We start from the raw sequence: 8,148 nt of genomic DNA, 5'->3' as shown, positions 1-8,148 counted from the left end.
ACTACTACTCAAGAATTTAGAAAGAAAAATAACTAAAATTAGGTAGAACAGATTGAGCATTATTGCAATTGTCTAGATAGAGAAAGGGAAAGAACACGCATCTTGGACTAGATGGAACACAGCCGGAGAGCGAGGATGGCAAAAAGCCAAAGTGCTTATTATAGAAGTATTTTTTACAGTGAATGATTAAGATATTACTATTGTTTTTCCATATCCTTCTCTAATTTTTTTTTACAGTGAATGATTAAGATATTACTACTGATTTGTGCTAGTCTAGTTTTTGGAGGACTAATGATTTATGATTTACGATGAAATAAATTTAAACCACTTAAATTGCTCTAGAAAGGTAACTTCCTCCTAGATTTTGCAAGTGACTGTAAGTGCTAGATTTCAAGCAATACATTTTCAAAGCACTGGGCAAGAAAGTCTGGGTGAGGGATGATATCTTTTGCAACCAAAATTTTCAAACCTCTTGGTGGTAAAATGGGTACATTTATTAGAAAATAGCATCGGGATGGAACACTTTATTTTGTATTGTTGTTCTTGCATGTTGCAGCTCATTTATTACACATATCATGTAGTGATCAAATTTATAGGCTTGTCTTTGAACAAGAATCAATCATTTTTGAATGACCCTGATTGGGTGAATTCACACAGGTTAATCTTTGGTTTTCTATTTAGAGTGGAATGCTTCATTGACCTGAAAAAAACAAAAACAACAATACGAGACATATCCCATGTATATTGAACCTTACAGAATGTCGTCAAGTACTTTTCCAAATGTGTTGGGCGATAGGGAAATACATGTTTCCAAATGTAATCAAAATCTGAGGAGTTCCTCCGAATAAAAAAGGGAGAGAAAGAGCTTCTGGAATAGTGGTCGAGCCTTAGGTTACGTTTGGGTACTGGTGATCTCAGATATTTTATGAATAGTAATGAAAAAGTAATGAAAAGTAATGATAAAATAATGAATAGTAATGGAGTATTCCAGATCTATTAAAGTAAATATAATGGACTCGATATTGCTGATCTTGTTGTAATCAAATGAGAAGATTGTTTATTATATTAGAGACATGTTTGGGTCGGGGGTGTAATCAAGTCGAGTTTGACTGAATTATAAGTTGCCAAACCTTATTCAAAGAAGTTCAAATGTGTTCACGAACTATTTGATTATAACAAAATATATTATTTATATCAAAATTTTGATGAACAATCTTTAAGCTTATGTAAATAAATGCAAACAAATTATACACAAATATATCAAAGTACAATATTCATAAAGATTCAAACAAACCATATTTGTATTAAGAACATGTTTCCTCCTATCTTTATGAAAACTTCAACAAAATCTAATTATAAAGTTACAAACAATGGCTTTGATGATATGAGTGCAAGTACTATGACTTGGCCGGCAAACCTTCCTACTCGGTTCTTGTTTTAAACAAAAGGCTTCTTCAAAGCCTACAGATTACAGCTGCAAACACTAAGCAATCTGCATTACATTTATGTTTGACAATATCAGGCCAAACACCCCATTCAACTACATATACATGGTTTTATTTACCGATACACAACCCTATCAAGTACATATAAGATCTAACAACTCTCAGGATATTATATCCACTCTCAAGGCTCCACAATGATCTTCCCAGTAGCATGGCCCTCAACGCACTTAGCCCACGCATCTTCAGCCTTGCTCAGGGAATGCCTTGAGTCAATTACAGTCTTAAGTTTACCTTCCTTCACTAACTTAACAAGATCATCCAGGCTCTCAGCATTGAGAGTTGCAAATACCGGCAAAAGCTGCTTCTTGGAGAAGGTGACTTTCTTTAGAACAAAAGTCAGTAGACCACTTGAGCTGGGAGTTAAATCAAAGACCTTTCCATTTGGACTCAGATTGGGTTCAAAAGTGGACCAAGGAATGCCTGTTGCACAGTGGATCACAAAATCGTACTTTCGACCAGATGGGCTCTTCAGAGCTGCCCCATCAGGGGTCTTGTAGTCGAGAACCTCATCAGCCCCTAAATGCTTGACAAAGTCAAGGTTGCGGGCCCCACAAGTGGCAGTTACATGTGTGTTTCCAAGCTTTGCCAGCTGAACCGCATAGTGACCCACACCACTTGAGGCGGCAGTGACTAGAATGCTTACCTGCTGGCCACTTCTGTCAAGCTTGATCCCAGCAGATTGGGTGAGGGCCTGGAGAGCTGTTATACCAGCTATAGGTAAGCCAGCAGCATCAGCTGCTGAAACTTCAGGGGGTCTAGAAACTGTCAGCCTCTCCTTAGCCACAGCAAACTCAGCTAGTCCACCTCCGTACTGTCGAGATATATAACACAACAACAGACAAAATGGATGAGGGTTTTAGAAATAACTCAATTCTGAGTGTTATCACAGCTGGAATGGATCTGGAGTTGCTACATACAATTGTCCTACCTCATCAAAAAATCATGCCACACCATATCTAAAGCAAGGATAGAATATAAAATAAGGACAATGATAGCGCGGAGCTTGGAAAGTGCTGGATAAGCACTATATGTATCCTAAGCTCAGTAGTAATTTCTAAAATGGATATATTCGAGGAATGCCTGGGCCAACTTACGTTACAAACCAGATTCACCAGAATGTGCTACTTACCCTATTGAACTAATCAAGGATCACTTGTTTCTAAATGTGGTCTGAGTTTCATTCTCGTACACTAATTTAATAACTCACACCTGGGGTATCCCATATTAGCACCATTGATAAAAATTGCTGTTTTTTCCAGCAGTATGCATATCCAACACTTAATTTGTCATGCCACCACATCATTATTGTTATGTTCCCATGTACCATGTCAAAGTCATGTAGTACCACGTGGGAAATGCTCTACAATCATCAAACAAAATAAACAGGATGGAAGGAATTTCTAAATATCACAAAGGGCTTGATTCTGTTAGAGTTATCTAAACTTCTGGGGAGGGGAGGGGGCGGGAGAAGCTATTAAGTACATCTGATTTCCACAGAATTTGGAGAAGAGGAAGAAAAAATAACTCCGTTGCCAGCCTCAAAATTGTTGGTTGTCACCAATCATAGAAACAGAGAGCATGAGGAATATCCAAGTTAATAGCAGGAAAGTATAAAACTAAAGGAATAAGAATTAATACTCACTGAAAAGGAAAGTGTAGCTACGACTTTGTCCCCAGCTTTGAAAGTTTTGACCTCTGCTCCAACCTCTACGACCTCTCCTGCCACATCCATAGCTTTTCTGACAAAAAATATGATCAGCAAGAGAGGGAAAAGTGAAACTTCCCAAGAGTTTAAAGTTTGCAACATACAACCATTCACAAAAAATTCAATTCAATGGTATCATTGAACTATTTGCACGCTGATGTAGTCATATTAAATGTATATATATATTAAAATTCGTTCCCTAGGTGAAATAAGGCATCACATAAAGTTTTGTTAATAGAAGCAAAGAACAGTGAAGAATTACCAGGTATGTAAGGGAACTTGCGAGGTAAGAAAGGCCGTATTTTGCCTTTCTGAATTTTCCAATCCACTGCATTTAGACTAGTTGCTTCCAGTTTTAGCAAGAGCTCATCCTTTCCTGGAGTGGGAACTGGAACCTCAACATGCTACAACAAAAATGAAAATTATGTTTCTTTATATTAATTTGTTAGGCAGATACAGAGTTTCTATTATAATGTCAATGACTTTTGACATGATAGCTTTGTAAAGCAAGAAGCAAATGCAAAACAATGTTAGCAACCCAAAACGCATAGGCGATTCAGATTAGTAGTCTAAACAATGTGAGAAATGAAACATTAGAAAGCATGAAGGAAAAGGAAAAGGAAAAGAAGAACAAAGCTGCAAGAAAGATAAATTGTATCATGGGAACTCAGTTTTCTGTGTTTTTCTCTCCAAAAGAAGATTGTTTTGCCTTTCACCAATGTATCTACCATCACAATCTCGATTATCAAAGCCGCTTCAACCATTTTCATGAAGAGTATTGCAATTCTAGAAAGCTGTACCTCAAACAAGTTTTATGTGGACAGTTCAGAAAGTAACAAGTTTTATCATATCTCGAATGGAGAGGATTTATCTGGGAGACATCCTAAAACTATTTATGGTGAATTCTATAATTATATTAACTTTTTACAGAAACCAACAAAATCAATACAGATTAGATACATAATTTTGGAAAAGAAAAAACGAAGGCCTCTCATTATTGGGCAATAAATTTTGTCCCCTTTTTCTGCTCTTAATTCTATGCAACCTGTAATTAAGATTTCCTATATATTGTATTAAATTCTTGTAAGGCTGCCGCATTGTGTCTTTTTGATTATCATTTGAATAAAATCATCTACGGCTCCATGAATATAAGCATATCGCCGAACTACATAAATCTCGTGTAGTATGTAGTATGTGATTGATTCCACTTTTATCTTACTTCTCTTTTATCGTTCCTAACACTTATCACAATATTATTTCCTTTTGTTTTAAACATACAAGATGGTAGGTATAGAAGCTCCATCACTGCAATAACCAAACAACCCAAATTATTTGTAAAAACAAGAATTGTAGTTTCACTTAATTACTAATATGTTGAAGAGAAAACAAAAACTTCCTAATTCATCGCCAAAATATTTTGATCTCAAGCTCTTACTGTAGCACATGAGCGAAAGGGATTTGGAACGAAAACAAAAAAACCATAGAATTGGATAGAAATGGGCCTTCAATCCAGACAGCAGGTAACATAGAGAAACAAAGACGAATATAAGTATGAAAATAACCTTCAAAGCAGCAGCTCCTCCCCCATAGCCAAAGTATTGAACCGCTTTCATAAGCTTTCCTGCCATACTCACGGATGAAAGCTTTGACGGTATTCGTGTCCCTTTCTGCGTTTCTGTACACTTAGCTATATAGTTAGAGAGAGAGAGAGAGAGAGAGAGAGAGAGAGAGGGAGGATGTAAAGAGGACGATAAAACTTGAAGAGTGGGTGGAACAGAGGCATCATTTCTCCATTTTAACGTTCCCATAAAATTTACTTGAAAATGACAGAGATTTTACCAGAAAGTTTTTCCTCATGGTCCAACCTCAACGTGACATCCGTACCCGTTCTGACAAAGTGTATCTGCAGCCAAGGGAAACAGAAAAGAAGCATGAAATACAACACTCGGATAAATCGTGTATTACGTACCGACTTAGCTCAAATCCTTTATTATTCCACGAATTGATTCGAGAATATAAGAATTGGATGAAACGTTTGACATATTAATTATTATAGGCTTCTAAATTGTAATGCATAAATTAAAATTAAAAAAAAAAAAAAAAAAGGAGAGAAAGGAAAAAGAAATCATGGATCTAAGAGTTTGACACGCTCCTTTTAAGTCCTTTCTATTGTACTTGTACCACACATGATGGACGTGATGTCAGCCGTTACGATAAAAGTCAATCAGACCGTCATGAATCATTCGGCGCATCTCTGTCTTTTAAGTCAAAAACTTCCGCACATAGATGGTCCCGTTTGAACGTTGAGTTTAGTTAGATGAGTTAAGTTTTTATAAATTATAATAAATTGAGATAATGAAATAAGTTTCATAACGTTACTTAATAATAATTTAAATATATTTAAATATTAAGATAAGTTTAAATATATTTATAAAAATTTTAAAAATATTATTAGTCTCACGTGTAATAAGATATTGAGTTAAAAAATTATAAATTTCACATTTAAAGAAATTTTAAATTAAAATAAATTTCATAATTTAAGAGTTAAATATTTAAATGCTAGATTTAATTTAAAATTAAATTAAATTAAATTAATATCAATTAAATCTAATTTCAAATGGTGCCTTAAAAGTATGAAAGCGTGACCTTTTATTTTCCAAGTGCGTGATTGACTTGGTTGCCAAATACGAATAGTAGTGCTACAACTTTAAAAGGAGAAATTTCAAGAAGATGAAGAGTGAAAGACATTATGAGCATTGAAAGTTCTAGGGGTGGGGAAGAATTTTCTTTGGAAAGCAGGAAATAATATTCTGCTTATAAGAAAAAATCTTTTTAAAAAGTAAGCAGCATGACAGGCTGATCTAGAAGAATATCATGATGCACAGCAAATATTCAAGAAAGAGCATAAACAAGTGGAACATACGTAAGATTTTTAAGATGGAGAAAACCTGATACTAATTTTGTTAAAGTGGGATGCCGCAATTGATAGGTTCACAAAAATTATGGGTATATGAGTGAAAATTCGAGATTCAGAAGGTGAATTATTGCTTCCAGTTTGTGCACATAGAAGACATATTACTCATCCAGTTATTGATAAACGTATAACCGCATTGTGGAGGGCCTTGGAAGTTTGCTTGGATACGGGGAGTTTTCAAATTCCATCTTTGAAGGGGATGCCCAAATCATAAGCAAGGACATTAATAATGATGCAGAAAATTGGACAAGTTATGGCCAAATAATTTTTTATATAAGTAGGGGTGTAATCGGTCTGATTCGGTTTGATTTTATATATATATATTTTTTTATAACCGAATCGGTATATACTAGTTTTAAAATTTTAAAAACCAATACTAGATCGATTTGCTACCGAAACCGATCCGATTTTTTCAAGTTTACGGATGATCTATATTAGTAATAATATGTTTACATACACTAAACTATTAGTCTATTTCTATTATAGTATAAATATATTATTTTATTATAATTAATGTATACTAGTATAATATTGAATTTAATTATAGTCTATATAAATTCTAGATTTTTTATATGAGTATATATGATTAAACGTGTAAAAATCTATTTATAAAAAGAATATATATTATAATTTATCATGCCAAAAATATATTCGTTCTTGATATATATATATATATATTAAAAGTAAGTTCATATTAATAATTTAATATTAATGTTTATGTTTAAGATTAAGATTTTAAGTTATATTAATTTTTTATTAAAAATTATAATATTATTTTTATGTTATGTCACATGTTATATTAATATATATATATATATATATATATATTAATTTTATGTTATAAGATTAATAGACTTGAATAATAAATAAATAAAAAAGAATAATAAGATTAGAATTTTATGTTATATTAATTAATAATTTAGTATATAATATATATATATATAATATACTATAAAAAATTATAAATATATATATATATCAGTCCTATTTGATTTAAACTGATTTTTTAAATATAAAAATTGGTATCGCGCACACCAGTTTAGAACTGGTACCACACCGAACCGTTTAAAAACTAGACTAAACTTACCGTTTCGTCCAGTCCGATCTAATTCAACCAATTTTTTTGTTTTTTTATACCACTATATATAAGATGCTTTTTTTTTTTTTTCCAAGTAAACAAACTATTGCATAGATAAACTATATGGTTACGATGACATAAGATTCAGTGGGGTAAGAGTCCCCAACAATCTTCTCAAAACAAACAAAAGTAGTGCTAAAAAAAAAACAACAAAACGGGTTATCTCACCAAAAAATTGGCTCCAACCCAATTCCACACGGGAATGCCGCATAAAAGCGGTTATAACATAGTCTAATAAACAAATTATAATCCTATGACTAAAAGTCATAGTTGAGAAAGGTGCGCTGCATTTTGCTAATCTAGTCCAACTGTAGGAGACTATTACGAACACGTTGTCTTGATTACTGGTTAAGAAAAGCAGGAACATAAGAGAATAATATCCCAAAGATGACCCGATACACCGGCAAAGGACCACCGCTGATAATTGTGGCACGTGAGAGACACGCGCTACACTAAAGAACAAAAGAGCACATGAATTTGAAAGATCTGAAATCCTTGGTCCCGGAGGCGCCGCGCGTGACACCTGGAAACACCCAAAAGCGTGGAGGCGAGTAAGGCCTCACACGCACTGTAGGTCGCGCGTGAGCTACACGTGTCACACGGATTGAAAGTTTTCTGCCATTGACCGGCAGATCGGTGGCTGGAGAGTTCAATGGAGGGGCGCATGGCTGTTGAAGACGGTCGAAGAACAGTAGATTGGAACATATAGGTACTATCACCAGAAAATTAACAAGAATTGGAAAAAAAACCATATATACAACGGCTGGACAGGCTGAGGGAGGGAGGAGATGAAGCTCCAACCCTCCCCTAGGCGAGGACGCTTTGA

General features: G+C 34.2%; 1 protein-coding gene across 2 annotated transcripts; it reads right to left on the bottom strand.

Moving 5' to 3' along the window:
- Nucleotides 1-1,404: 1,404 nt before the first annotated feature.
- On the bottom strand, nucleotides 1,405-5,237 carry LOC122295084 (chloroplast envelope quinone oxidoreductase homolog). 2 transcript variants are annotated; one of them, XM_043104117.1, is made up of 5 exons: nucleotides 5,050-5,237; nucleotides 4,773-4,885; nucleotides 3,473-3,614; nucleotides 3,148-3,239; nucleotides 1,405-2,316 (listed from the first exon to the last, which is right to left on the bottom strand). In XM_043104117.1, the coding sequence occupies exons 1-5, from the start codon at nucleotides 5,141-5,143 to the stop codon at nucleotides 1,627-1,629; spliced, it is 1,131 nt and encodes a 376-aa protein (XP_042960051.1). In that variant the 5' UTR covers nucleotides 5,144-5,237; the 3' UTR covers nucleotides 1,405-1,626. The 2 variants fall into 2 exon arrangements, with proteins under 2 accessions (XP_042960051.1, XP_042960050.1); XM_043104116.1 differs by lacking the exon at nucleotides 5,050-5,237 and having other exon boundaries at nucleotides 4,773-4,976.
- Between the last annotated feature and the right edge of the window lie 2,911 nt (nucleotides 5,238-8,148).

The sequence above is a fragment of the Carya illinoinensis genome, chromosome 14 (assembly GCF_018687715.1).
Source record: "Carya illinoinensis cultivar Pawnee chromosome 14, C.illinoinensisPawnee_v1, whole genome shotgun sequence".
Taxonomy (NCBI): Eukaryota; Viridiplantae; Streptophyta; class Magnoliopsida; order Fagales; family Juglandaceae; genus Carya; species Carya illinoinensis.
Note: the sequence above shows the minus strand (reverse complement) of the source record. Positions and strands in the feature narration are given on the sequence as shown.

Excerpts from the sequence above, each read along its gene's own strand:
- LOC122295084 (XM_043104117.1), bottom strand. The coding sequence starts at position 5,143 with ATGCTTCTTTTCTGTTTCCCTTGGCTGCAGATACACTTTGTCAGAACG. Across the intron at positions 3,615-4,772 it reads GAGGAGCTGCTGCTTTGAAG|CATGTTGAGGTTCCAGTTCC; the intron begins GTTATTTTCATA and ends TTTTTGTTGTAG. Across the intron at positions 2,317-3,147 it reads TAGCTACACTTTCCTTTTCA|TACGGAGGTGGACTAGCTGA; the intron begins GTGAGTATTAAT and ends ATATCTCGACAG.